This window comes from Arctopsyche grandis, chromosome 4 (assembly GCF_051622035.1).
Source record: "Arctopsyche grandis isolate Sample6627 chromosome 4, ASM5162203v2, whole genome shotgun sequence".
Classification (NCBI taxonomy): domain Eukaryota; kingdom Metazoa; phylum Arthropoda; class Insecta; order Trichoptera; family Hydropsychidae; genus Arctopsyche; species Arctopsyche grandis.
In genome coordinates, this window is record NC_135358.1 from 26133320 (window position 1) to 26160882 (window position 27563).

The following is a 27563-nucleotide window of genomic DNA, read 5'->3' on the forward strand; positions in this document are numbered from 1 at the left end:
TTCTCCGGAAACGGCGTGAGGAATGCAGGGGAAGTTGGGCTGGAACTCAGGGGAGGGAGTGATGCTACACTCGACCTCGTGGCGGTTCTTCAGCACTGATGGCGGTGAATCTCTCGGCCCCGTCTCCCCCTGGAGACGTGCACAGGAGAGATGTTTCTTCGACGAGAGTTCGCGGGTAAGAGACAGCGCGCTCTACATGCGCGCGCGCCTATGAGGTTTTTCTGAGTTGCCACTCGAAATAAGGGCGAGTGTTGCCCTAGGGGACGATGGGAAAACGTGGTGTTACAGTTATCAATAACTGTCAAGCAAGGATAATACAAAATAACAAGATAAAATATGGCCGAAAACTCTCCAGGGAGTGATTTTGGGGACTGTGTACCATGTACATACGGTTCAGTTACGAGAAGTCCTAATTTTCAGAGGCGCTCAAAAAGAACTGATTATCTAAATCTAAAAAAAACCCTCAATTATAGAGAAACGCCCAGTCACGAAAACTACCTAATAAAAAAAATAAAGACACGACTAAATCATTAAATGATTTAATGTATTTGAGTGTCCTAATGGTTGTTAGGATCGACAAATACATATGTCGTATTCTTAACTTGCAGTTTTAATTTTCGATTTCAAACAACAAATTTAATAATAATTTGATTAGTTTTGTGAAGATTGTGTTCATAAGCCTTATAACCCTACCATCTTCTCTTCTAATCTATAATTTGGAAAGAGACTTTGTATGTATCCTTGGTCATCGTCGTCGTCGTCGTCGTCGTCCGTAGATCGGTGACGTCATCGAACACGTGATTCGATTTTTTTTTTTTCGATCTATGGGCGCCGATTTCTTTCTTTCGTTTCAATGGATTCACCCCCGCGGGGGCGCAAGGCGAGTAGCTTCATGGGGCCCCGCCAGGGGCACCACAAGGGGCGCAGCCCCGTGGGGCCCCGAAGGGGGCCCGGGGGGCCCAGCCTCATGGGGCGCAGCCCCATGGGGCTCAAAAGGGGGCGCCACAAGGGGCGCAGCCCCGTGGGGCCCCGAAGGGGGCCCGGGGGGCCCAGCCTCATGGGGCGCAGCCCCATGGGGCTCAAAAGGGGGCGCCACAAGGGACGCAGCCCCGTGGGGCCCCGAAGGGGGCCCGGGGGGCCCAGCCTCATGGGGCGCAGCCCCATGGGGCTCAAAAGGGGGCGCCACAAGGGGCGCAGCCCCGTGGGGCCCCAGGGGGGCCCAGCCTCATGGGGCGCAGCCCCATGGGGCTCAAAAGGGGGCGCCACATGGGGCGCAGCCCCGTGGGGCCCCGAAGGGGGCCCGGGGGGCCCAGCCTCATGGGGCGCAAGCCCTAATAGGCATTAACTAAGGGGGGCGAAGCCCTAGACGGCAATTAATCATGGGGGCGCGGAGGGGCGAAGCCCTAAAAGGCAACTGATCATGGGGGCGAAGCCTTAGACGGCATTTAATCATGGGGGCGCGGAGGGGCGAAGCCCTAAAAGGCATTAACTAAGGGGGGCGAAGCCCTAAACGGCAATTAATCTTGGGGGCGCGGGGGGCGAAGCCCTAAAAGGCATTAACTAGGGGGGGCGAAGCCCTAGACGGCATTTAATCATGGGGGTGCGGAGGGGCGAAGCCCTAAAAGGCATTAACTAAGGGGGGCGAAGCCCGAAACGGCAATTAATCTTGGGGGCGCGGGGGGCGAAGCCCTAAAAGGCATTAACTAAGGGGGGCGAAGCCCTAGACGGCTTTGAATCATGGGTGCGCGGAGGGGCGAAGCCCTAGAAGGCAAAGGCTCAGGGGGGTGCCGAGGGCGAAGCCCTAGAAGGCAAAAAAAAAAATTGATTTTTTTTTTTTATTTTTTTAAATTTTTTTTTTGATTTTTTTTTTATTTTTTTTTTGATTTATTTTTTTTTATTTTTTTTTAATTTTGTTTTTTAATTTTTTTTTTAAATTTTTAAATTTTTTTTTTTTTTTTAATTAAATTAACTTAGTCATGTTTAAGCGGTTTATATTATAAACACTGAGCGAAGCCGGGTAATACAGCTAGTGGTATAATAAGGTCTATTATTTCTGTTTCAAGAAGATTCGATTTTGTTATAATTTTGGGAGAAATTCAATTTAAATTTTTAGCTGGTGCGTATGATAATGTAAGACTAATTAGTAATACGTATTTTACTACCGCCATCTATGTATAAAACTAAAGACTACATAGACATGTACCCAGATTTCAAATTTGGAAACTTCAAACGCGTCTTAAACGATATTTTATCTCTATCGTAATGTCGGAGGATCAATTTACTTATATTGAAGACCAAAATGATCAATATGGAAAAGTATGAAAATGACCGGATAAGAGGCAAACTTTTTCCTGAATTGTAATCGTAAGTGAAACATAAAGGAGGTTTGTAAAAATGGTTGATTATCTGCAGTATTTTCAATTTTATTTCAAATCTCCCTAAACTAGGCCTTAATACCCGCAGTTACCTTATTTATAACACGTTTCGATTCGTATCTGTTTTGCGCAACTCTCATCCATTGCACTCCACAAAATTTTCCTAACTTCGTCTACTTATCTTCCTTTCACTCTCTTGCATTATCTTGGGTACCATTCCGGTAGTTCTTTTGTCCACCTTTCGTCCATTATTCTAACTACATGACCCACCCATTGCTATTTCAATCTCTTCCCCATTTGTCCCAAAAATCGAGCTATTCAGCATCTAGATTTTTCACAGCTTTGTATAAATGCTACAAATGTCTCCATAGATGTCGGATGTTGATCGTATTTGCTTTGTATAATGCTTACAATGTTTCTGTATATTGTTTGACCATAGATGCCGTATTTAATGTAAAAATATATAATAATTATATGTATTTATAATTGGTATTTCTTGATCTGTATAGTATACTCGTCGCATTGGAGCGATCTTTAAGACGATTGAATAAAAATAAAACAAAATAAAATATTTCTCACCCACGTATTCCGTTTCCTCTCTCTTCTCAATATGGCGAGCATACATCGTTCCATACTTCTATGAGTGCATTGGATTTTGTGAAGCATCTTGGCATTCAATGTCCAAGTTTCATACCATCACTGGCAAAACACATTGATCGAAGATTTTTTTCTTGCCACTTTAAGTGGCATTTTTTATTTAAGCACAAGCCAGCTGCATAGCTCGGTGGTTGCCTTAATACTAATCACCAAAAAGGTTGCCAGGTTCAATCCCGTGATCCTCGATTGAAAAGAATTTATTGCGAGTATAATTTGTAATGCTGCTAGTCAGACTTGGATATTTGGGACTTCAAGTCAATCTTTTCATATCGGAGTTTGCCAATTTTTCTGATTTCACTGTTGAAACGGTTCCTCCATCAAATTGGCAAAAACCATCCAACACACTGTGTCATCACTACATACTTGAATATGATTTCAAAATTTATTATCTATAAATTTATATATGTGCAAGTTTAATACCATAGATGTAGACCCGTAATGACATCATGGGGAAATATGAATAAAAAAAAACGTCGTTCAATTTCCCAAATGCATTCCATTCTAATTTCATACGTCTCTTTATTTTTCCTTCTTTACTACCGTTCATGTCTATTATTTGCTCTAAATAGAAATAATTACTAACCATCTTTACTGTATTATCATCTAATATATAAACATATAGTATTTTTATAGCCAAAATGGGTGAGCTTTAAAAATTATGCCTAAATCGGCACTATTTTATAAGATTATTTTAATGTTGATAGGTAAATAATACAGTCGTTGGCCATACGATAGTCATTGATTCTTGGACAAAAAAGGCTATTGTAAAAAATAATTATGGTACTAATTGTTTTAAATAGCATTCGGCATATTTTTACACAGCTTTTATTACAAGGCTTTTATTAAATAAATGTTATATTAATAGAAGTGGCTTTAGGCGTCATATTGTTGTCAAGTGACGATTGTCCACAGACAATCCTAAATAATTTTAGCATCAGTCGTATTTGATGCTTGGTGCTCGACGTACATATGTATGTCCGATAAAAACTTCTCTATTTGTTTATATTATTCGCAAGATGGGCAAGCATCGGTAAAAATTGCACGATGCATTCAAAAACACATAATAAACAACATGGGATACATTTTTATAAGTAAATTGATCCGATTGTATTCCGGACATTGTAGCGTATTTATAGAGACGTACCGCGTAATATTGACAGCAATTATTTATTCGTAAGGGCCCTTCTATTATTATTACATTTCTCTTGCTTTTATATTATTAATTTCGTTAATTGTTCAGCCAATAATCCTACATTCTTCCGATCGGCTTTAAACTTTGCCATTTTGCGCGGTTTGGTCAACGATAGAAATTTATATTGCTTCCGCCAGTACGATGGTGAAAAATAATCGAAATAAACACGTTTAAGAACCCAAACATTTTGAACCCGATGACTAGAGGTAGGATAGTCAGAGTGCTATCCTTGTTCGGCAAACCTTTAACAATGCATTTAAAACCTTTGAACAATACACGGCCCCCTCAGGCTCCGGTGACTACCGATGACAGCTTAGCTACGCCAGTAGCCTTATATATTTAACTTTCTGCCACCCACTCATTTTGTTAGATTTTAATCGTTTAAACGCCAATAACTTTATCTTTTTCACACTATATGTACAGTGTGGTTTTTTTATTAGAACAGTGATATGCGGTTGTTCTTGTGCGATATTCATGAAGAACCGTCTCGTTCTCCGACGAAAGGGTCTCTTAGACTGTATTCGTTGGGGGGGTGGTAGCCTCATGTTGAGGGCTTTAAGGGTCAAATTCCTTGACCTTTAAAGCGGGCTTAGAACACTATATCTTAAAATATTTGTATTATTAAACTTCAATTTAAGACTTTTGGATAAAATATCCAAATGTTCATATGTAGTATATTTACAACGCGAACACAAAAGGTTTGCCAACATTCCTATTCAATTGTAAATAGGTTTGGGAGCTTTTATTATTATTATTATGTACACTAACATTAAAATAAGAGTATAGTACAATAATAACAGATAAATAAATAAAATAAAATTGTACATGAAATAGAAAATGATCAGTTGATCAATAACTATTATAATATATCTTTATATGATGTATTGTGAACATTTAATATATATAATAATTTCGAAATAGACTTTGTATGTAACTATGTAAGGTTTGGTTGAGAGCATCGAAAACAAACCAAAGTTTCTATGACGATGATATTATTTATTTTTCGATTCAAATAAATTTAATAAAAAAACAAATGAATGTTTACTATTAGATTAGCCATGTTTAAGCTGTTTACATTACAAATACCGAGCGAAGCCGTGTAATTTATAAACAATACCACTACTAATTTAAAAACAATAAAAAGCATTTCAAATTTTTATTCGACGATTGTTCTCAAATGAATTTTTGCACACTCAGCAATTGAGTCCTAAGATGAACTTAAAGCAATGTAAATTTTTCAAATTTTCATTCTAGCGTACTTACTGAATTGCAAACTGGACGGCTGAAGTTGATTTAATAATCGACATTTCATCTTGATTTCAGTTAAGACTTAAAATATCACATTTGTAAACATGGGCGACCGCAGAAAATTTTCTGAGGGGGGGCAAAATATTTTTATTAAAGTCGATGAAATCTTGGCTCTTTTTGTATTCTCGCGTTTTCCAAAAATCAAACCAACTCAAGGCTTCAGTTTCAAAATTATCAATGTGGTATACCTGATTAATAGTAGACATTATATCCTTAAACTGTTGACGATTCAGTTTGCACAATTTCAAAGGATGTAGCAACGCTAAGTTAAATTGTGCACTGTTGGCTTCACAAAATCGACTCTCCATTGAGTTAATTAGAGAATCTAAGTATGGAATGTAAACTGTTTGTCTGAAGTACTCTTCAATACTTATGGTTCCCGGATTACTTCGATGCTTTTGTCTTCCACACTGTCTTGGGAGTTCTTTGGTTCTTTCTGTTTTCTTCAATAGTTCGTTTTACAGAATTATCTATCTGACAAATAATATCCTTATTTGGATCTCTAATGGTTGACGCGAAGTGTTCAGCATCTTGTTGAGACCCACGATGCCATGCTGAGCTGGTATGGTTTCTGGCACATTCATTAAAATCTTTGTACTTTATTCAAGGATCAGTAATGAAGGCACCTTGAATTCCTCTTTGAACTGGTTGCGGAAATAAAACACAGAAAATGCAAAAAGCACCTTTTAACCTAGGTGAATATGACAACCATGGATTATACCGGGTTAGCCAAGATTCCCTGAAACAACGTTTTCCACTTCCTGACATGTCGCACATATTTAAATCACTTCCTGACATGCTAACACGAAGTGATTTAAAATAAAAGTAACATTATTTGACTACTTTCAATCAATCCAGGGGGGGGCAAGTGACCCCCTTGCCCCCCCCTGCGGGCGCCCATGTTTGTAAATTTATGCTTTTGGACGAGAATAAGCTGCAGGTCTTATAGGAAGTTCGACGACCTTCGTCGCGATAATTAATGCGGTAAAAATGTGAAACGGAACGTGTGCGAACAGTTTGGGAAGCGGTCGGTCGCTGAAAGGAAACCTGCTCGGTTTCAGCCGTTTTTGTTCGGCCATGTTCGGCAAAACTCGTATAATGCGATATCGATACGGACAGTGTTTAAGTTTTTATGGGAATTATTAATAGTTGGCGCACATCGATGGCGACTAGTTTCTGCTTTCACTCTATTTTTTTTTTAATTTCTATCCTCTCGAAGGGACATTATGAGCAAGTCACTCAGATAGATGACTGTGTCGCTTCCCGTGCTACCAACGGGTTTTGCCGCTCGACCGGAAGCGGGAAATACCCTGCTCCGACCGGAAGGACGCCCAAACCCCGTTACTCGCGATTAAAACAATTTTGAACCTTTCCATTTTTGAGGATACCGTTATGATAATTACTTTGGTACTTAAGATAAGCTTGGGTAACCATATGATAGTATTTAAGTGAGACTTTAAAGTTGGCTAAAAAGTTTACTTGAATAACAAAAGTTGTCTAAAGACGATTGATTTGTAATTATTATTTAATTAAAATAAGTACATAACTCATAGTTTGTGGTTTTTTAAAAGTTTTCATAACAAACTTTTGGAAATATATATTATGCATACCTACATCAAAATAATTTATATTGTTTCAGAAATAAAAATATTGATTCAGCAGATCGTTCCTTAAATAGAACTTTTCTCGTAACTTTAATCAAATATAATAAAAACACTCTCATTACTTTGTTAAGATGTTGCTCTTATATGTATTATTTTATATGTATGTAATTAGATAATATTATGACTATTTTTTTCAAATATGGTTTTTAATATAAATAAGGACAATAAAAATGATAATATTTACATATGTATGTACATACATATAAGCAGTTTTTAAATATCAAATATGCTTATTATTTTTATTTATTTAAAATCTAATATGTAAATATGATTAGATAAGTATTGTTACCAATCCAGAACTAGCTGAATTTTAATATGATATTTCTTAAAGTACTATTTAAATATTATTTATTATGTATATACGTACCTACATACATATGTACAATAATGAAATGCAATGAAAGACGAGGATAGGAAAAATTTATAATTATGTAGGAATAATAATATAAAAAAGTGAAATAAAAAAGAATATTTAATGAAAATTGTAATAAACATAAAAAATATATAAAATTGTATAAATTCAATTTAATTATAAATAATTGTTCTTTTCGTAAAAAAAATTTATAAAATGAGATTAAATACCATACAAAATACAAGCACCATTCCATTAATAAACACTAACCATTAAAAATTCTATAAATAGTATAACATCACAAATTTGTCATTGGTTTTGCAAAAAATAATGAAAATCTAAAAATATATCACGTCAAATATGTTTGAACCAGATCTAAAATAGCTCGTAATTTTTCATCTGCCTTTGCTGATGTATCATTATTATCGATGATGTAGTCCCAATCTGTTACATCATCCAAATTGCATTCAGAAGGTGCATCATCGACACCTGGTGTGAAAGTCCAACCACGTCCCTTTCTCGTTTCATCGTCGGCAAAAACTTTTACCGTTTTTACTTTAGAGCCGTATGTTTTACGAAACCACAATAGATCAGTTTTTCTTCTTATGTCACTAACAATCCATATATTTGCAGATTTTGCTAAAAAAAAAGATAAGAAACGTTGTTTATTATTTTGTTAATATTAAATGCATATATTAATGTGTATTGTATAATGTACATATGTAAATACAAATTTTATATTGTAACAATACTTACAATACATACAATATGTGGAAAAGTACATATTAGATTTATTTCCGACGCAATATAAAATATATTTAAATTTCATTAGTATAAATATATGTATATAAATTAAATTACCATTTTCACATGCTAAGCGGCAAAAACATCCATAGTCTTTATCTCTCATGTCTTCACTCCATTTTATCATTTCTAGCCTGTAGCGTTCTTTATATTCACCATCACTCAATAATTCATTTAAATCCAAGTTTCGTGTTTTTGCCCAATGGCTTTTTATCGGTTGAGAAATTTTTACTATAGTACAAACATTGTTATTTAATCTGTAAAAAGAAAAATTATATTCATGATTTTTTTTTTAAATTTGATTTAAATTTTAAAGTCAATCTTAATCTAAAATGTACTAACGTTAATAATGCAGATGATCATATTTTCTATAGTGAGTGCATGATGTTAATTCAGTGTCAAGTAATTGATGGTTGATTTATCATACTACATGGATTTGACTAAATTGTCATCATCCACTATGAGAGGTCCCAAACGGAGGATAATTAAGAATAAATATGTAGTGATGACAGCTGATACTATAGCTCCAAGCCATGAAACGAAGTATGTTCTATTAATTCGTCTTAATAGACAAAAGACAATAGCTGCTATATTCAATCCAGCCATAATCGATGCTACCACAACATATACCTCGTCTGAATGCATACTGTCTATAAAATATTTGTAAATTAAGAACATATTCATTTGTTGCATTGTATAAAACGAGTTTGGATTTCAATTCCCTTCATATACTTGTGGCTTGAAATATGACTTGAAAATTATTGTCACCGCATCAAATTTGGTGTTGTCATCTATTTTTTTTTTTTATTAACTATTTATATAGCAAACTCTCCAGGTTGTGGATTAAGTGAATTCAAAATGAAGAGGGTTACAAAAAAACCAAAAAAGATAGCGACGAAAAATGAAGTCCAACATGGTGTCTCAATGCTTAAAAGGTATTGAAAGCTAACTGCAGCCGCAATCACTCCTATCACCAAGGCACTTATTATTAAATACATTTTATTCTTCTACCTTCTTATTAAACTAGGAAAAATAAAAATAAAAATTTTAAGTTACAGTGAACTAAACATTTATTAATTTTTAGGTCATATGTAAATTCTTTTGACACGCATATATTATTTCATAAAAATAACATATTATGTACATATGTATGTGAATGAGTAACAAAAGTAATGTGAATCCATTGTTACATTGAATACGAATTTAAAATTTAGATTGTGAATGCGTCAAAAGATATTTATCAGAAAATATATGAATAGAATATTGTTAAAAATAAATTAAATAATTTAAAAATAAATCATTATTGTTTTTATTAAGATTTAATGAACTACTAACTTGGAGTATAGTTGATCAGTAATATAGTCCTTTCCAGACTTGCGCTTCCCGCTGAATAATAGCACCAACTGAGGAGACATGATTGCGCCAACTGCTACCTCAAACTGAACTGACAGATATGGCCGAAACAACACATTTGAGCATCTTCAACGTCACTGACATTTGATGGGAAATAAGTATTAAAAAAAATATCAAATGAAAAAAAATGGACTCGTTTAAGTCAATTTCAAATAAAATAATAACAACATAATTCGAAAAATTCCAATTATATATATAAACTTTTCATTAGGTTATTATTATGGAGATAATTCAGTTATATTACACGAATAAATTTATATTTATAGATATATTCAATGCAAAAGTACTGTTGCGTAGGGGTGGGTGGAGGATCCAAGTAAAAGGCCAAAGACGTTTCACAGCATTTATTGATGATTAAGGAGATACACGCACTGGCAGTGCTCAGTCCAGAATGGCCTGATATCGCCTTATAAGGGATAGATCTCTCGGGATATCTTCGACGTCTAATTTGTTTACCTATTGTTATGGTCACGTACGGATATGTCTTCCCACGACATTCGGTCCCACGGTACCGGTTCTGAGAACTCTACCGGAATGAGACGGCTACCTTCGCTAAGTGCGACAGCACTTAGTTTGCAGATAATCCTCGAAACTAATTATAACGGTCGCACGGGGTTCAGGGATGCGCCTCGGCTTAATCTGATGGCAACTACTCGGCGGCTCTTTTTAGTATACGTAACAGTACTATATTTCAAGGAAAATGAACATTTAAGGTTGGACCGCACTACAGTACACCAATGCGACGCAGGACAACACATCAAACTTGGTATAGGTCTATGGGGACTGATCTAGTTGTGAAGGTGTTCTTCACCACCAGTCCGCCATGTATTATAGACAGGTTCGTCTGTGTTTTAGTAGTTAATACTGCTATATGTATGGATAAAGTATTTATTTTGGTATAACAATGTATACAAGTGTATAATTATTAGTTTATATAAGTATGTTGTTCAGGTGGTCTCTGGATAGGGCTGAGTGTTGCTGGCTCGGCATTCGGCTATGTTCAGATGTCTCTGGATATGGCAGTGTGTTGCTGGCTCGGCATTCGGCTATGTTCAGATGTCTCTGGATATGGTAAAGTGTTGCTGGCTCGGCATTCGGCTGAGTTGCAAGCGTTCTTCCATTGTAGGGTAGTGTAGTGGTAGCTGGTCAGATGCTGGATGTCGACTGCTGTCGTGGTGGCTGCTGCCTGTTGACTGGTCTGCTGCTATGTGTCGACTGAAGTTGTAGTAGTGGGTAATATTTTATAGATAGTTCCATGGAGTTTACTCCATGCCTATCGATCTAGCGAATTATCTGGGATCCGATTCGCGGTGATGTTGTGGTGCGGGCTGGCGGCTGCTCGCAAGACTGAAGTTGTTTGGGATGGACCTCCTTTTATATTGTTTTTGGGGGTCCACGTGACTTTACTGGCGATTGATTCCGAGAAGTGCACGTGGTGTGGTGTTTACGTGTGCAAGTTATGCGAGAAATGTGGTTTGTTGTTCAGGGTGGACGTTTCTCGAATGTTTGGCGTCGTTCCACTCGATTTAGTTTAATGGATGCAGGTGATCTTCGACTTCGTGTCGTTCTGCTTGGTTTGTTGGGGTGGAATATGCTCGAATGTTTGGCGTCGTTCCACTCGATTTAGTTTAATGGATGCAGGTGTTCTTCGACTTGAGATGACGTCAATGGTTGAGCGTGAGAAATGTATTCTCCGTCGCAATAGATTTCGATAGTTTCGATTGCGGTGACGAGATTCCTACAGGTCTGTTAGCGATATTTGACGCGGTTCGGTGATTATTGGTCACAAAGCGCTCACCCAAAAGTCACTAAAATCTCTATAACGGAACATCTGGCAGCCGAAAAGTCTATCATACTAACAAGAACTCGAGTGCCAAATATTCCGTATTCGCGATTTTCATGACAAAAATTATCTTTTAGGCGATCGCCATGTGACTTATAATCCAATTACTATTTGGCGCGAGCAAATGCGTTTGTGTAGTGTCGGTGAATTGGTGTATAGCATGCGGTTCGGTGATTATTCCGCAAAAAGCGATTTCACGCACGTCACTAAAATCTAAATTACGGAACATTTGATACCCAAAAACTCCCATCAATCGAAAACTAACCACACGAAATATTGTACTAATGGGAGCTTGAGTGCCAGATATTCCTTATTCGCGATTTTTGTGGCAACGATTGTCGTGCGCGCGGTCGCAATTTACGCAATAATCCGTTTACCATAGCATGTTATCACATTGCAATAATAAAAAGACACTCTGTCCATTCCGCGCGCTGTGTGAGTACGAGACCTGTATAAAAGGCAACTTTGACGAGCAGTGTCGCGTCACTCGTAGTAAGAGATGGGCAAAAATGAGAATTCTGATCTAACGGGAAAAAACCGGGAACTTTGGGATAATTGGAGTTTTTTTTTTTTACATAAAACTGTATTTTTTTAATTGAGAATTACAAAAATAGTACAACATATTTTAGTGCATAAGTAATAATTAAAGAAAGATCAACTTAATTTAAACATAATAGTTTTTATACAATTATTTGGATGTCAAATGTAACATTTATTCAAAATTGATGCAATACATTTAATATCATACAAAATCCTTTTTAACATTGAAAGGTGTATGTATTTATATTTCAATAATAGATAAAGGAAAGTTTGATGCATATTTATTTATTTATTACAATTACAATAATAATAACAATAATTAAAGACCACTGTGACCTGACAGGTTACCCCAATGCGTCACAGCGGTTATATAATAAATATATTGCTTTAGCAAATGCTCTGTGGCGACCCCATAGAAGAGGGTGGCAACACCGGTCGCCATGGTTACGGCAGTGGAGCTGTCATTTCAACCATTCGGTCCTAACTCGTGGGGGAGGAACTACCCTGTTCCCCCGAGACCCACAGTGGTGACCCCGACGTGATAGACAGCGCGCACCCCCATCCCCCCTATTCTTCCCGACAATCTTGGAAACACGATGTCCGACGGTGAAGCAGACAACGGCGCCGCCGAAGCAGGCGGGGAGAACAATGTGCAGAACAACATGGAGGAAAACGCGGAGAACAGCGACCGCAACCAAAGCACGGTAAATCTTGACTTTTTGGGGGCGCCCGTGCCCCCCTTCCCCCCCTTTTGGGCCGAGAACCCCCAAATATGGTTCGCACAGATGGAGGCGAGCTTCGAAGCCGCCAGAATCACTAGCGAAAACACGCGATACTGCAGAACAATCGCGTGTTTGCCTCGCGAGGTGATGACGGAGATTTGGGACATCCACGTGGCCCCCCCGAAACTCAAGCGATATACCTTCCTGAAGAAGGAAATTTTGGAGAGGTTAGGAGTCGGCCAACGACAGAGACATCGCAGACTCCTCGAACGCGAGGAAATTGGCGACAGGAAGCCATCACAGTTCCTGAGAGACCTCCGGATATTGGCGGCCCAGGAAATGTCGGAGGATCTGCTGAGAACCACGTGGGAGAGCAGGCTGCCAGAGGGACTAAGCTTGCAACTGGCAATGAGCGACGAAACCGATTTGGATAAGCTGGCCAGGAAGGCAGACAGGTGGTACGACAGCAGCCCCCACGTGGCAGCGATGACAGACCGCAGAGAGAAGAGGCGGCAAACCGATGATGAGTATGTGACACGGGGAGAGTTCCAAACATTAAATCAAAAGGTAGATGACCTGACCACGATGATGGGACGGCTACTGCAAACGAACGAGACGAATCGGAAAGAATCAAGGCCATCACACTCCCCAGCGAGGAGCCGACGCTGGCAACCACGACAACAGAGTCCCCGAGGCCGCAGGAACACGCCACCGCGCAGGTTTAACCAGGCGGAAAACTTCCAGGGCAGGCGCTAATGGCGGAAAGCAGCCCCAGCCCCACTTCTTGCCGCCTATACGTAACAGACAAGGTCAGTAAACTACGGTTCCTAGTCGACACCGGTTCTGACCTGTGTGTCCTTCCGAAGTCAATATTGCCGGGTCGCAAAATAGCGACATCATACCTTCTATTCGCCGCGAACGGATCTACGATAAAAACGTACGGTTGGAAGGAGGTAGACGTCGACTTGGGACTACGTCGGGTATACAAATGGAGATTTGTAATAGCCGACGTATCAAGGCCTATTATTGGCGCTGATTTCATCAAACATTTTTGTCTTTTGATTGATTTGAAAAATGCGAAACTGATGGATAATCTCACAACTGTTTCAGTGAGGGGCCGAGCAATAGGAACAGCAAAAGTAGAGCAGGTGAAAGCAATTTGTGGCACATCAACATTTCACCATCTACTAACAGAGTTTCCAGAGATAACGCGGCCGACAGGAAATAAAAACAGAACAATGAAACATCATACTGTGCATTATATCAGAACCACTGAAGGACCACCAGCAAGTTGCAAGCCGCGCCGCCTCGCACCGGAGAAGTTGCAGATCGCAAAAGAGACTTTCAAGACCATGTTGAACGAAGGAATCGCTCGACCATCAGACAGTAGTTGGTCATCAGCATTACACCTAGTACCTAAGCACGACGGAGAATGGAGACCATGCGGGGACTACAGAGCGTTGAATGCCCGCACTATACCAGATAGGTATCCAGTACCGCATATAGAAGATTTCGCCAGTACCTTATATGGCAAGAAGTTATTTTCTACAATTGATCTCGTGCGCGCATACCACCAAATCCCTGTACACAATGAAGACATAAAAAAAACAGCTATTTCCACCCCGTTTGGGTTATTTGAATTCCCGTTTATGTCCTTCGGACTCAGAAACGCGGCACAGACCTTCCAGCGGTTTATGGACGAAGTCCTAAGGGGATTGGATTTCTGCTACGTATATATTGACGACGTGCTGGTAGCGTCAGAAAACGAAGAAGAACATATTAACCACTTACGAAAACTTTTTTCACGGTTTCAAGAATATGGCGTTTTAGTCAACACAGCAAAGTGCGTTTTCGGAGCAAAAACTGTAAGATTTCTAGGATACGAGGTGTCAGAAAATGGAACCAAACCCCAAGCAGACAAAGTAGCTGCGGTGAAAAGATTTCCCCGACCAGCTACAATCGAACAATTAAGGCAGTTTTTGGGGATGATAAACTTCTATCGGCGTTTTGTTCCGGGTGCTGCAAAATTGCAGGCGCCCCTCAACGAGTTGCTAAAAGGATCTAAAAAGAAAGACAAGGCAAAGATTGCATGGACCAACGCGTTGGAAGAAGCATTCGGAAAGTGCAAGGATAGCTTATCAGACGCAGCCCTCCTCAGCCACCCAAAACCAGGGGCAGACTTGGCATTGGTGACGGACGCATCAGATGTAGCACTCGGAGCAGTCCTACAGCAGAAGACGCCCGAAGGGTGGGAGCCGTTGGCATTCTTCACAAGGAAATTGTCAGGAACAGAAAGGAGATACAGCACTTACGACCGGGAGTTGTTGGCAATATATAGTGCAGTCCGGCATTTCCGCCATATGGTAGAAGGAAAATTTTTTACTATTTTCACTGACCACAAGCCTATTATATACATGTTCCAACAGAAGCCAGAGAAATGTTCGCCAAGACAGTTTAGGCACATAGACTTTGTAGGCCAGTTCACAACAGATGTTCGACATGTATCGGGAGAAGAAAACGTGGTAGCGGATGCACTGTCAAGAATAGAAGCAATTTCCGGGATGGACTTTCAAGCAATAGCACGAGCGCAGGAGGATGACACAGAACTGTCACAACTGCTACGAGATCCCGACAAGCAGTTTGCCAAGATACCTATTCCAGGCGAAGAGACGACCATCTATTGTGATGTATCTTCAGAAACGCAACGGCCGTACTTGCCAGCGAAATTTAGGAAACAGGCGTTCGAACTAATCCATCAATTGGCGCACCCAGGGGTAAAAGCATCAGCTAAATTAGTGACCCAACGATATTTCTGGACGGGTATGAAGAAGGAATGCAGAAGATGGGCCCAAGAGTGCATATTTTGCCAGAAATCAAAAATAACGAGGCACGTCATTGCACCTGTGGGAGAGTTCCAGCCACCGGAAAATCGATTTGACCACATTCACATAGACATAGTTGGTCCCTTACCACAGTCCGCCGGTTACAAGTACTTATTGACATGCGTTGATAGGTTTACTCGCTGGCCAGAAGCTATCCCTATGGAAGATATCACGGCAGAAACGGTTGCAAAGAAATTCGTCAGTGGTTGGATTGCAAGATTCGGATGCCCCCTACGAATAACTACCGATCAAGGACGACAATTCGAGAGCACTCTATTCAAGGAACTGAATAGGTTGACGGGATCGACACACATAAGGACAACCGCATACCACCCTGCAGCAAATGGGATGGTAGAGAGGTTCCACAGGCAGCTTAAAGCCGCGATCATGTGCCACCAAGACGAAGGGTGGACGGAAGCCCTACCGACAGTGTTACTGGGAATCCGATCGGCATGGAAGGAAGACCTTAATGCCACGTCAGCAGAACTGGTATATGGTCAACCGCTACGGCTACCGGGAGAGTTTCTGGCTCCACAACGAAACGGAGGACCCAACACAGCGGAACTAGCAGAGAGATTGCGGTCCCAAATGGCGAGGTTGAGACCCAGTTCACCGCGGCGCCATGGAACAAGATCAACCTTTATCTTCAAAGACCTGCACACCAGTGATCAGGTGTTCCTGAGACACGATGCTGCCAAGGGTCCGTTACAGCCTCCATACGATGGTCCATACAGGGTGTTGAAGAGGGGACCGAAGTTCTTCACACTGAGAATTAAGGATTCCAATGTCACCGTATCGGTAGACCGCATAAAGCCGGCATACATGGAAAGCAGCGGAGAGCCCCCAGAGAGAGCAGAGAGAGCCCCCCAAGAAAATGCAGAACCACAGCAAGAAACTGGCCGACAAGCAACCACACGGACTGGCAGGAGAGTCCGGTGGCCAGCCCATCTGGACAGCTACATCCCGTAGTTGTCGCGACGGCTACGCAATGTCGCTGGGGAGGGAGTGATGTGGCGACCCCATAGAAGAGGGTGGCAACACCGGTCGCCATGGTTACGGCAGTGGAGCTGTCATTTCGACCATTCGGTCCTAACTCGTGGGGGAGGAACTACCCTGTTCCCCCGAGACCCACAGCTCTATCAACTTGATGACATTCAGAATCAGTAATATTGTCAGAATATTCGTCTACGTCTTATGCTAGGCAAACGTGCAGTAGATGCAATTCAGACGTAGTGATCTGATCTATTGCATCTACATAAGTCAATAATATCGTTATCCATTAAAAGTGATGTCTCAATTACGTGATTGTTTTCTCTATTTTCTTGATATTTAGCGCACGTATATATACAGGATGTCTCAAAAGAAAGTTTATAATTGAATTCAGAGCGTTATGTGGAGAAGTTAGACGACTTCTTGGTGCCTGAACTGCAAAACTTTCCTGGCTATAACCAATGAACATGGTTCCAGCAGGATGGAGCAACTTCACACACGTCCAATACGTCTCTGCCACGAGTTCGTGAAATTTTCTCAGGCAAATTGATCTCTAGGAGAGGTGACATAAATTGGCCTCCACGCAGTCCTGATTTAACCCCTATGGACTTTTTCCTATGGGGTTATCTTAAATCTAAAGTTTACGTCAATAAACCGACTTCCCTGGCGCATTTGAAAGAAAATATCCATCTCGAAATAGCAGCCATCACTGAGTCCACCTGCCGAGCCGTCATAAGTAATTTTACTGTTCGATTAAATGAGTGTCACGAACGCGAGGGTCTACATTTGGACGGTATTATTTTTAAGAAATAAATTCCCAAATTGTGTACTTAAATAATTAATAAACATTTTTTCGATACACGGCTTAATTTTTTTTTATTCGATCCACTAAATATAAACATTCTTTTGAGACACCTTGTATAATTTGTCATTTTTGTAGTATTTGGAAAGTTATATTTCGTATCACAATATCTACGCGGTATCGCCTAGTGTGGTCACTGGTCAGGCCAAGCTTTATATAAAACAATAAAAACCTTTTAAAAAAAAAGTCATGGGTGGAATTGTAGGTGTTTTGTGTAGGTGATTTGTTGTGTGAAAAAGTGCGTATTCCCGTTTGACATTTGGACAATAGCGGGTGATGTTCAAATGGAGACCGGCAGTGCAAGTGTCGTCGGGGGCGCGGGAGCGGCTGCGGCTGCGGCTGCGACTGCGACTGCGGGGGCCGGAGTCTCTTCAGTGCGTCAATATCAACATCAACACCACCATTCGATCCCGATTGAAGTGTTGGACGACCTTAGCAGGTCAATACCAGAATGAATACCTACTTTTGTCACACTGTTCTTTACCGGCTGTACTTCGGTACACAAACTCATACATAACCTCATTTTAATTTGTCTTTTCAGTCGATTTATAATTAACATACCGGAAGAAGATAGAGCCGATTTAGTTCGAATTTGTTTCCAAATTGAGCTCGCTCACTGGTTCTACTTAGACTTTTATTGCCCTGATGAATCGTACAATGTTCATCCGTGCGGTATGAAAGAATTTGCTGCCCATATTTTCCAGGTTGTCTATTTTACAGTACGAATTACTCTCAAATTTAAGTTCAAGTCCAATTGTTAACATGTGGTTGAAATTTCAGCATATTCCGTTCCTTCAGAAGCACAAGTCTAATTTAGCTAATATCTTAGACAATTGGAGGGAATATAAACTATCGGTGCCAACGTATGGTGCTATTATTTTGAATGAAGACTTATCGCATGTGCTGTTGGTGCAGTCGTTTTTGACTAAAGCCTCTTGGGGGTTTCCTAAAGGGAAAGTTAACGAAGATGAAGAACCTTGGCTTTGTGCTTGTAGAGAAGTTAGTTTTTATTGTTGATTACTGTTTGTATGTAAATAACAATAGAATTATTGAAATTTATGCAAAATTATAGGTACTCGAAGAAACTGGATTCGATATTACTCCCCATTTAAATAAAAATGATTTTATTGAATCTACTATACACGATCAACTCGTTAGATTATATATTGTAGGATACATTCCAAAAACTACAAAATTTCAACCGAGGTATGTGTATATGAAATATGCATTAAAAGTGATCATGATTAAGTAAACGTTATTTAAATATAAATTAATCTGTTTCAGAACGAGAAATGAAATCAAAGCGTGTGAATGGTTTCCACTGATTGATTTGCCTTCGAATAGAAAAGATGTAACGCCCAAAATAAAAATGGGCGTAAATCCAAATGCATTTTTTATGGTTCTTCCGTTTGTTAAAAGACTGAAACGATGGGTCGCAGAAAGTATCAAAAATAATAGTAGCTCAAAAAGATTGCGCCATAAGTCTATGGGCGATTTGGAAACGTCTATTAGAAGAAATTCCAGTAAAGGAATTTCGCAAGGATTCGAAAAAGAAATATTCGAATACCAACAGAGTCAGGTTTTTGAATCAAAAACGGTTATAAATCCAGCAAAGAATGGAAACAATCAGGGTAAAAAAGACAAAAAAGGAAATTTTAGAAGAAAATTATTCACAAACAATAATGGGCAAAATATCAATCAAGCCGTTGCAAAACAAAATCCAATTAGTAGCCTCCAAATAAGTTTTGATGTCATGGCAAAGTCTTGGATGAATTTTAAATTTGATAAAAAAGCTATTTGGGAAAGCATGTCATAGATCCATTTGGACTGTTCACCTAAAAATACGCTTATTTTGTAAAATCTTCGTATTGTGAATATTTAAATCGACCATTTCGTTTTAAAAATGTTGACAACCTGTACATGTGCAATGCAAACGTAGAGCAGATCATAAAGCGACCTATGATACTAATTAAATAAAACTAATCTTTGCACAACTTTCTCTTGTGGTTGGCGCTGTTTATCACAATCATAAAATAGTCTCATAATAGGAAAAAGTCTCAATTAAACATACTTAATTGATATTGTCCAACAGTATTAATGTTGAAACCGACAAGTGATTATAGTTAATGTATTTTTATGCATATCATTCTGACAACATACGTAAAAAAAATATAGTGACTTCACAAAGATTTTAAAATACTTTTGCAGTTGACCGTTTGTTGGTAAATGAAGGTGTATGTAAAACAATATTTTATATTATTTACCACTCGACATTAGCAGCTGAAGGCTTTAAGCAAGTTGAGTAAAATAAAGAATGCATTTCACATTCCTCGTACACAAACTTTTCGAAATTGTAATAACCTTATTATTTTTATTATTATTAACTTTACAAAACGAGTTTAATTTGTATTGTTATATTTTCCAGATAATTGTCGATTCGTTTAACTGTTTACGTACAAAAATTATATACATATAAGTTGGATGTTTAATTTAAATGTATTATTTTATCAAATCAAAATAAGTATGATTATAATAACAATCATATTCGAACTTTTTCGCTTATTGGGTAGTTACAGCGAACTACACATTTGGAAATATATTGGAGTTAATATTTTAATACTGATATTCAGTATTAAAATGTGTCAGTAGTGGGGTTTTATATTTTAAAAATAAAACTCGTATGCTTGTTACACAATAAAATCAGTTTTTTTGAATTGAATAAATTTTCGCCTAATTTACATTGAAGAGATAAAGGTTTTTTCTCGCATTTTATAGTATTATGAATTGTAGCAAATTGTTCTGTTTTATTTTAATTGACCATTTATATTATGTAGAATAAAGCTTTAACTTGAAAAGTTCTTTTATTACTTTTAAAAACCTCTTTTCACAGTGGATGATTTTTGAAATTGCATTTAATGATCAAATAATTGTAGACAAAATAATTAACATCCAAAACTTTATTTACAATAAATTGAATTTTACATTTGATTACAATAAAAATATGTCAAGGTTTTATTGATTAATAATTATAGGATTACCCAAAATATAGCATTTACATCACAAAAATATACAATTCAGCTAATAAGTCATTTATTTGATTTTAGATTTCATTCTAATCGCAATTTTCCTTGGCGAAGCTGTACTTTTTTTATGTATCATGCACTAAATATTTTATACAAAAAGTTTTGTAGTTGTACCACGAATTTCAAGTAATTTAATTTATTCAGTTTTTATTTCTCGAAATACAAATAAATTTTAAAACGTTTTATACATAATTAGATACCGAATTAATGTTTAAAATTGCTAAAATATAAATCAACAATTATTTACGAAAGCCTGTTAAAATATCACACAAAAAATCAATTATTAAATCTGTGCATCATAAATATGTACTATTTATATTGTATAATATTAATATGTACATTAAATTAGGATGAGCAAATTGAAAATTGAATAATCTTTCAAATATTATATTCAATAGAAAATATATATTTTTTACAAAAATAAAATTATATATACTTATTCTTATATCACACTTTCAATATATTATAGTTACATATGTACGTAAAATTATATTATATATACTGAAACAATTTTCATGTATCAAGACATGTTTTTCAACACAGTGCTCCATAAACTTTCAATAAATTGAAATCATCATCATTAAAAATTACATTTATAATAAAACCACTTATACAGCGTAAAATTGCCTGTTGAGATTCAGACATCAAGTAAAACAACATTATCGGTGCATAGCCATAAATGATAATTTTTCACGAGGAATGCTATCCATCTGCCTTTTACAGATGTTAATGTTAAATATGTTGAAAACTTTACCGAAAAACATGTAATGCCATAAATAAGTACACACGAAAATACAAACCCCAAATTCATGAATTAAAATAAAATTAATATCACAAAATGATTTGTCTGGTAATAATCATTGGTAAACAATAATTGATTTAGAATTATTTACTTGAGCTATAGATTTTTTTATAATAATCTCAAAAAAAATTGAGACGGCTTTGATTTCCTCCTTGGTATAAAATATTTGTATACGTGTATGTTTCTTAAGCATCAATTTTGGTTTAAATTTCATTAAATTCATTAAACTAAATATTGAAGCAGACTATTCTTCTACAAGTCTTCTTGGTTCATTATCTGTTCTGTCTTTCTTAAAATATATACATATACCTCCTAGCGCACAAAGCAAAGCTGGTACTCCTAAACCGATTCCCAAGAGAATAATCAAAAACGCTGAAAAGTTGTCAACTGGAGGTTTACCATAGCCAACTGCGAATGACCTATAAATTTGAATGGATTTTTCAGTAAGTTAACGTGGATAAGTAAATGTACATATAATACACAATAATTACCAAGCTGTAAAATTTGTTTTCTTGTAGAAACCATCTTCTTGGGTTCCAAAAGTCATGCGCACAGTTTTACTCAAAACATTGAAGTTTTCAGCTACATTGGCAAAGAAGACATGAACAATTGATTTCTCATCTACAATGGCATTCTCCAAATTACTCATATGTAGTCCATCTGAACATTCGACATCTCTACTAGGTTCATTGTATATTACAGGTCTATACTGTAAGTAGCCACCATTGCCCGAATTATAAGTTTCTGGTGTGACGATTTCAACGATCTATAAACATAAATGTGTGTAAGCGTTTTGGTCGTCAATATAAACACGACCTTTATAACCACATTACATGATATCTATTGATTTTAATTCATTGTACTGTATATTATTTGTATAATAATAACATAATATTCAATACCTCAAATACTCCCGGTGTGTGCTCATCGTCTAGACTTTTTTGAACTTTGACTGCAAAATCACCTTTGAGTTTATCGGCACTTGTCATAATCAACTCTACAGCAAATCTAGATTTATTGAATGTTCTTGATAGTGTGATGTTTTCCAATACAATATCAATGAGAGAAGAATTAGCGGTATGTATCAAATGGGGAAGATCTAAAGCGTGAGAAATGTACGGGAACATATCGAGCTGAAAAAATTATAAAAAAATATAATATATGTATATATATAATCGCTATTCCGTCTGTCTGAGATAACGCTCGGCATACTATAATAGTCGTTTAAATTCGACCTACATATATACGTCACAACTAAACCACTGCCAAAACGTATATACGAATACAACAAAAGAAAAAAACGTCTATATATACTATTTGCTACCAATTATTCCTCTTAGCAGAGAATTTACCACCATCTATTGAAAATTTAATTAATTAATTAATGTTTCTATTGGTGTTTTATATTGTTTACATGTAGGTAGGTAGGTAGGTAGTTTTTACCTTTTTTTCTTATTAAACAATTAAATATAATTATTGAATTAAATATATTTTAAAAAAATTCGACAACGTGCATTTTTTTATTTAATAACTTAATATGCCAATACCCACGCGATGATATGTCATCAGGTACAACACTAGTTTATATGTATCTAATTACAATTTATATTTCTAGATAAGGACTATTAATATTACTTCATTCATTCTTTCATATCGCAGTCTAAGTAAATTGTCAGTAGGTATATTATTAGGAAATTAATATGTAGAAATACTAACTTTAACCGAGACATCTCCAGCTCTTTTATCGTTTCCTTCGCCAATAAAATGTGTAACAACAACCAATGTGACTTCCCCCTTCTCTTGGATGACACTTGATCTTTTCCACTTGATATTGCTACAATCGAATTCAACAAACGGATTTATGTCTGGGTTGAACATTGCTGTGTCATTAACATCGTTGAACTCCCATATCTATAAATTATAGAATACATACATGTATATATGCAAGTCACATTGCTTACCAAATCACAGCAAAAACACCTTTTGCTATCATTCGAGTATTCGAACCTTAGTGAATTGAAAACCAAAATTGTACTTTGGTGTTTCGGAAAAAATAAATCCACTCGGTTTATCCTCTGACCACGTGACATCTAACGTGACATTGATATCAGTAATCGCGAATAAAACGGTAGGTGTTCCGCGTGTGAAATCCCATATGTAGTGCATCACATCCATATCACCGACGGCTTCAATGTACATCAAAATAGCATCGGTTTCATTCGATTTAAGACCTGGATTCATGTATGAGTTTATCTGTGAACATAATATATATCAATATGAATTAATTTTTGAATGAAAAATAATTATTGTTACATTTATTTTGTCAAACCAATGAAAAAGCTGCATTACAAATTTAAATTGCGTGCATCTCTTTTGGTACATTCTAAAATTATTATATTTTATATATGCATATGGTATTCTTATTAATTCAGATTGAAATTATAACATTTTTTATCATAAATTTAGATCAATTTTCAAAACAAAAATGAATAATTAAGAAGAGAAAGTGATTGTTTTTTATTTGCAACATTTTTTTTAAGATTTAATTATTTTAAAACGACGAGAGACATCGCCAAATGAACGATATTTATCATATATACATATAATATCGCTATTCCGTGTCTGTGTATCTGTGTATTTGTACTATAATAGTCGTTTTGATTCGACATACATATGTACGTCACAGCTAAACACTGCCAACAAAATGTACGAATATAACAACAAAAGAAAAAACTTCTATATATACTGTTTGCTACCAATGTTTCCTCTAGGTAGAAATAGAAATAAGTCTCTGAGCAATTAACGCCATCTATTGAAAATTTGATTGGTGTTTTATATTGTTTATATGTAGGTAGATAGTATTTACTATTTTTTTTCATATTAAAAAATTAAATATAAATATTAAATTAAATATATTTAAAATGTATTCGAAAAAAATTCGACCGCGTGCGGATCGAACACAGGACCAACACATTTATTTCAGTTTTATTTTTAATTAATAGCTTAATATGCCATTAACCATGCGATAATATTTCATTGGGCACAACACTAGTAGTACATATTAGTATTCTAAAGGAATTGATAAATTAAATGGATCGTAGCAGATATAACAAAAAATAATTTTTGGATAAATTTAATGAAATTGGTATCGACGAAAATTCGTGTAATCATTTACAAATTCTAGAAAAAAATAATGTCTAAAATTTTTTTGCAAATATGACGAATACAAAATTACATGCATTGAATTTCATATACCTACATATGTATGTAGATGCCGAGTAAAAAAAATATAATAATAAATCCTTTGTTCAAAATGATGAATACAAATCAAATTCCGCACAGTTATACACCATTAAATTCGATTTAGACTTTGATATGAACAAAATTACCGCAGAGTATCATTAGTCATCACAGGATCGATTACACTACAATACAAAGTCTTTGTGCAGCTATAATAAAACAAAATACATATAGACCGAAATTATAACGATAGAGTGAATAGTAGATAATATGAGTCACTCCAAGCAGGAATATAATCACGGGGTAGGGGTGCATGACATTTGTTTACCTGTCTGTCATAGTGAGTGACAGGTTTAACCTCATCGGTGCTTATGACCAGACAACACTGCGTAAAAGCCAACGTCACCAGCAGCTGCAGCCGACGAATGGACGCCATTCTAAAGACTTGACCAGCTCGAATTGATAAATGAGGCTGACGAACAAAGCATCGACGACACACTCCTCTGCCGTCAACGACACGACTGTCAAAACCCCACACTACTTTCAATTGCTGATTCACTCGTAACGCGACCATTTACGGCCAGCTGCTCGAGCATTTCCCCGAATAATTTATGCCCACTTTCGGTATTTATAAATATTTACAACAGAAAAAATAGCATTTTCTTCAGTACTTCGTCTCATTTTTACAATCTTATTTTCTTTAAATTAATATTACAACACTAAAATTGAACTTCCAACATAACTATATATTTATATACCTATACATATAAATGAGACCTTTGGATGTTTTAAGGTATTTGTCACAAAATAACTTAATCACTTTGTATCCGAATACTGTTATAGCTCTTAGAACTTTATTAACACTCTGTAATAAGTAGGAAAAGAAGTTTTTCAAAATTAAAATTAATAAAACACTACTGAGAAGTTCAATAAGTTAAACAAAACATAGAAATCTGTCATTAATTTCTATTGAATCTAAATTATCTGTCACTCTAGACCAGAGCATCGTAACGTGAATGCCGCGGCAGCGTAGAAGCGTATAGCACCATATAGATCTAACGCGTGCGAGCGAGATGCGTGCAAAGGTTGCAATGCTCTGCTCTAGACTACACGTCCATAATTAACGAATTTGCTAAAGTTAAAGCTAAAATTATTAAACTGTAGTAGATTGTCATAGTTGATATCGTTATTTTGAAGTAGTTTATATTTTCAAAATAAAAACAGTATTCGTTCATTTGTGCAGTTTTTTTTTAAATCATAATCGAAGGTTAGAAAAAATATTTTGGGGGCGGCATTTATAAGACTTGCATCATACTCATATATAGATGCATATAAGACTTGAATCATACTCATATATATGTAGATGCATTTAAGACTTGCATCGTCATACGGAAAATCTACCGCATGGTCTTGGTTAGCATAAGCTCTGTGTTCATATGTAATATGTACGTTTAATTTATAGAGGGGAAGCGCTATAGTAGTTTCTCAGTGTACACTTGTTGGTTATTTGTATTAAAATTAGACATCGACTAAATATTATACATAACGCTTTACGTTCATAAGTTCGTACAAAGAAACGAAAAGATTTTAGTGATGTAACAGAATTTTTATTTTTAACTTAATCTAAGTGGGCAATAATTGTACACATGTCAACAAATGTAGCGTTTTATTGTCGCACGCGTACGAATAATCTGCTTGATTCACGAATGGCATTAATAGAAACAATAATGAAATGTCTCGAGGATAATTTGTTAAGCTTGTACACGTGGAAATGATAAGTACTGACAATTCAATTATACGATGCTGGTGAAAGTCTTCTAAAAATTAAACAACGATAATGCTTTTCATACACAATTTTTTTTTAATTTCATGATTCATTGAATCGGGACCGCGCCTACCATATATACAAATGTGTGCAACGCACACAGGCGGTCGAAAGAAATGAGATTCGAAAAAAATATATTCCTTAAAAAAAACGAAATACGACATCGTACTTCTTTAAAATGCATTTAGGTTGTCTTGTTGTATACTTGTGGATTGCTGTTGCAAGTTACAACTTGTAAAACACCCGAACTATATTTCGGGGAAATAACGGAATAGCAGGTATATCTTCGGTCCCGGTCTCCGTGACGAGCCGGAATGTTAAATTACAGAAAACGCAAATATCGGAAGGCAAAGATCGAAAATCGAAAGATCAAAAAAAAGGGTGCATGGTAAACGGTACATACTCACTTAATTTGCGCGAGCAGGATACAATAGGAACAAGAGGAACAGGCTTTTCCTCCCGTATTAATGTGCGCGCGCAGAATATGCCCTTGTTCCTTACATTTAACTGCTATTAGCGAATCAGAATAATTAGTTTGTTACAGTCAAAATGAAAATAAAAAAATTGTTCTTCTTTGTAGATTCGTTATTGATTCTTGCAATCTAAGAAGCACAAAATTAAAAGAAAATTTTCATTCTATTTTTTTTTTATGTGTGCGTTGAATTGTTGAAGGCGTCGTGAAGGATATCGATTTCAAGTAAATATTTGAAAGAAAGACTATACATAGCGACGACAGCCACGTTAAATGAAACCGAACATTTTTAATTTGACCTCTACAAATAATACACTGTATATCGAATTCCATCGCAAAACAGAGGAGTAGATGAATTCACGTGTGTTTCATTACTTTACCTCGCACGGAATAAAATGGCGGACCTGCATATACATTATTTATCGAGCTTTTTGGTATTGGAACTAATCTAACATACGAAAGTTGACTTTGATAGATACTTTGTCACGTACATACATACATATAAGACCAGTTCTCTCGTGCATAATAGTCGGGGAT

At 36.7% G+C, this 27563-nt stretch overlaps 3 protein-coding genes across 3 annotated transcripts; 1 reads left to right on the top strand and 2 right to left on the bottom strand.

Moving 5' to 3' along the window:
* Nucleotides 1-7650: 7650 nt before the first annotated feature.
* On the bottom strand, nucleotides 7651-9801 carry Pmvk (Phosphomevalonate kinase). Its single transcript, XM_077429005.1, has 3 exons — nucleotides 9688-9801; nucleotides 8410-8609; nucleotides 7651-8187 (listed from the first exon to the last, which is right to left on the bottom strand). Exons 1-3 carry the CDS (start codon nucleotides 9765-9767, stop codon nucleotides 7898-7900), a joined length of 570 nt encoding a protein of 189 aa, XP_077285131.1. The 5' UTR covers nucleotides 9768-9801; the 3' UTR covers nucleotides 7651-7897.
* Nucleotides 9802-15811: 6010 nt separating this feature from the next.
* DCP2 (decapping mRNA 2) lies at nucleotides 15812-20456 on the top strand. Its single transcript, XM_077429308.1, has 5 exons — nucleotides 15812-18043; nucleotides 18146-18308; nucleotides 18385-18603; nucleotides 18677-18810; nucleotides 18889-20456. The coding sequence occupies exons 1-5, from the start codon at nucleotides 17889-17891 to the stop codon at nucleotides 19418-19420; spliced, it is 1203 nt and encodes a 400-aa protein (XP_077285434.1). The 5' UTR covers nucleotides 15812-17888; the 3' UTR covers nucleotides 19421-20456.
* Nucleotides 20457-20555: 99 nt separating this feature from the next.
* On the bottom strand, nucleotides 20556-25291 carry LOC143910715 (glycosylated lysosomal membrane protein B-like). The gene is made up of 6 exons (XM_077429307.1): nucleotides 25058-25291; nucleotides 23497-23742; nucleotides 23206-23400; nucleotides 22392-22622; nucleotides 21981-22255; nucleotides 20556-21908 (listed from the first exon to the last, which is right to left on the bottom strand). Exons 1-6 carry the CDS (start codon nucleotides 25163-25165, stop codon nucleotides 21734-21736), a joined length of 1230 nt encoding a protein of 409 aa, XP_077285433.1. The 5' UTR covers nucleotides 25166-25291; the 3' UTR covers nucleotides 20556-21733.
* Nucleotides 25292-27563: the final 2272 nt, after the last annotated feature.

Bases quoted from the DNA above. Each gene is read 5' to 3' on its own strand.
- Pmvk (XM_077429005.1), bottom strand. From the start codon at position 9,767: ATGTCTCCTCAGTTGGTGCTATTATTCAGCGGGAAGCGCAAGTCTGGA. The intron at 8,610-9,687 runs GTTAGTAGTTCA...TTCTTTTTACAG, and splicing joins ACTGATCAACTATACTCCAA to ATTAAATAACAATGTTTGTA. The intron at 8,188-8,409 runs GTAATTTAATTT...CTTTTTTTTTAG, and splicing joins CCGCTTAGCATGTGAAAATG to CAAAATCTGCAAATATATGG.
- DCP2 (XM_077429308.1), top strand. From the start codon at position 17,889: ATGGAGACCGGCAGTGCAAGTGTCGTCGGGGGCGCGGGAGCGGCTGCG. The intron at 18,044-18,145 runs GTCAATACCAGA...TTGTCTTTTCAG, and splicing joins GTGTTGGACGACCTTAGCAG to TCGATTTATAATTAACATAC. The intron at 18,604-18,676 runs GTTAGTTTTTAT...GCAAAATTATAG, and splicing joins GGCTTTGTGCTTGTAGAGAA to GTACTCGAAGAAACTGGATT.
- LOC143910715 (XM_077429307.1), bottom strand. From the start codon at position 25,165: ATGGCGTCCATTCGTCGGCTGCAGCTGCTGGTGACGTTGGCTTTTACG. The intron at 22,623-23,205 runs GTTAGTATTTCT...TAATTTTTTCAG, and splicing joins CTGGAGATGTCTCGGTTAAA to CTCGATATGTTCCCGTACAT. The intron at 21,909-21,980 runs GTAATTATTGTG...TCAAATTTATAG, and splicing joins AAAACAAATTTTACAGCTTG to GTCATTCGCAGTTGGCTATG.